The sequence below is a fragment of the Aplysia californica genome, unplaced genomic scaffold, assembly GCF_000002075.1.
Source record: "Aplysia californica isolate F4 #8 unplaced genomic scaffold, AplCal3.0 scaffold00359, whole genome shotgun sequence".
Lineage (NCBI taxonomy): Eukaryota > Metazoa > Mollusca > Gastropoda > Aplysiida > Aplysiidae > Aplysia > Aplysia californica.
The window spans coordinates 5,598-7,689 of NW_004797629.1; the positions used below are offsets into that span (position 1 = coordinate 5,598).

At 39.5% G+C, this 2,092-nt stretch overlaps 1 protein-coding gene across 1 annotated transcript in view; it reads right to left on the reverse strand.

Moving 5' to 3' along the window:
• LOC101855431 overlaps positions 1–2,092 on the reverse strand; it is a gene marked incomplete at its 3' end in the record, with an annotated part of 19,633 nt that overhangs the window by 5,396 nt on the left and 12,145 nt on the right. Inside the window, 2 exon segments of the mRNA XM_013085253.1 lie at positions 127–208; positions 1,823–1,944. Coding sequence (XP_012940707.1) covers positions 127–208; positions 1,823–1,944 — 204 coding nt within the window.

The window sequence follows — 2,092 nt, forward strand, 5'->3', positions numbered from 1 at the left end:
ACACACACACACACACACACACACACACACTTGCGCACACACTTGTAAGCACACTTGCATGTATCTACCTCTTTACATAATAACAGAACAGAAGAAAAAAACACAAATTCTGCAAGGAAAACTCACGCCAGTGTAAGCAACGTGGTGGGGGTTCCAGCTCAAGAGAGGGGTCATGTAGATGATTTCAAGGGGTATTGCGTAGGATACTCTGGGGAATAGATGGTGCAAAAACGGTACTGTCACATTAGTGAGAAACGAACGAATAAATGGTGAATGAGTGTGAGATTATTGAGAGAATATTGAATGACTGAATCATGAGGCATGGACTTGAACAAAGATGAACAGATAGCAGGAACACGATTTATACCAGAATGACTGAATGAAAGGTAAGTGAACGAGGGATTAAATTTTAAGAGAAGATGAGCTAAGGAAGATAAGTGAATGAACGACTGATTAACAAAAAATCAATAAAAGATTTTTAGTTTTTGTAAGAGTTTTACGGCACTTGCAACACAACAAGGTCATATAAGTGCTGTTTGGATTACTGGGCGAATGGAAGACATCCATGTAAATGCACCAATGAAAGTATGGAAGCTAAAGAAAGCAGTAATGGAAACATATCCTTATTACATACTTTATATTCACCTTTAATACGGAAAATATAACGTAGATCTACATCATAAGTTAATACAGAGGAACGAGAAACCTATAAACAGTGAACGGCCGAAAGAAGGGAAGGATCCAGGAAATATATTTAATTATGCTTGAGTTCGTAAACCACGTGTTTTGTTTGTTTTTTTCCCCTGTTTTTTTTTTGAGGGGGGGGGGGGTGTTAGCAACGTCATACTACATGTCTTCTTTGCCTCTATGCAATTCGATAGCACTAACAATTCGGTTTTGCTCTTTGAATGAAAGACAGTGGTTCTGCAAGGTCACCTTGAACGTTAAGAAATGGGTTCGGGGATTGAAAAAGGAGGTCGAAGGAACTGCAGAAGGAAGAAAAGAAAAAAGAAGGAGCGAAGGAATGAAGGAAAAAAGACAGAATATTACTAATTATATTCTTCTGAGCCGCAGCCGAGAGGTTAGTAAGTTCAGGTACACAATAATAAGTAATAATAATGTCAGTGACACGGCTTTAACTTCTCTCTTAGGCAAATAACACGACTGGTTGAAAAAACCCAAAACAAATAGGATGCTTCACAGTTGCACTTCGCAATGTCGCAATTTTCCCAGTAATGTTTTGGCGTTATAGTAGTATTGTTCGCATGCCCCCCCCCCACCCATGAAGATCAGTTAAATAAGTGGTATCTAAATTCTGTTTTCTTGTTTTAGACAATATTGTTATACCTCTCATTGGTGGTGTCGATGACGACGACAACGACGACGACGACGACGACTACGACAACAAGAACAGCAATGATGATGATGATGATTATTATGGTGATGATGATGATGATGATGATGATGATGATGATGATGATGATGATGATGATGATAAAGCTTAAAATGGCGAAACGTCGAATATATTTCTTTTATAAAGTCATACAATTTCAGAAATAGTCCTCATGTTTCCATTTACGTTTTGTTTTTATTTTCGTACTTACAACAACGACGACAACGACGATGACGACGATGATGAAAATGATGATGATGATGATGGTAATGATGATGATGATGATGATAATGATGATGATGATGATGATGATGGTTAGGATAATGATGATGATGATGATGATGATGATGATGATGATGATGATGATGATGATGATGATGATGGTTGTGGTAGTGGTGGTAGTGATGGTGAGTCTGTAGGCGTACACACCTCTGTGAAACGTTCAAGCAATGCCATTTGTCGGAGCAGCTTTTGGCGGAAAGGGGCATGACATTGGGTTGAGTGTTGAAGGCCACCCACAAGTTCTTATCATTGTATCCACGGTGGCTGACCTGTGGAGACATTGTGGGCCCCAAGAGTGAGCGTAAGTAGGAAAAAAAGAAAACAGTGGAAGGGGGTAGAATGAGCAAGCACACACACACACACACACACACACACACACACACACACACACACACACACACACACACACACACACAT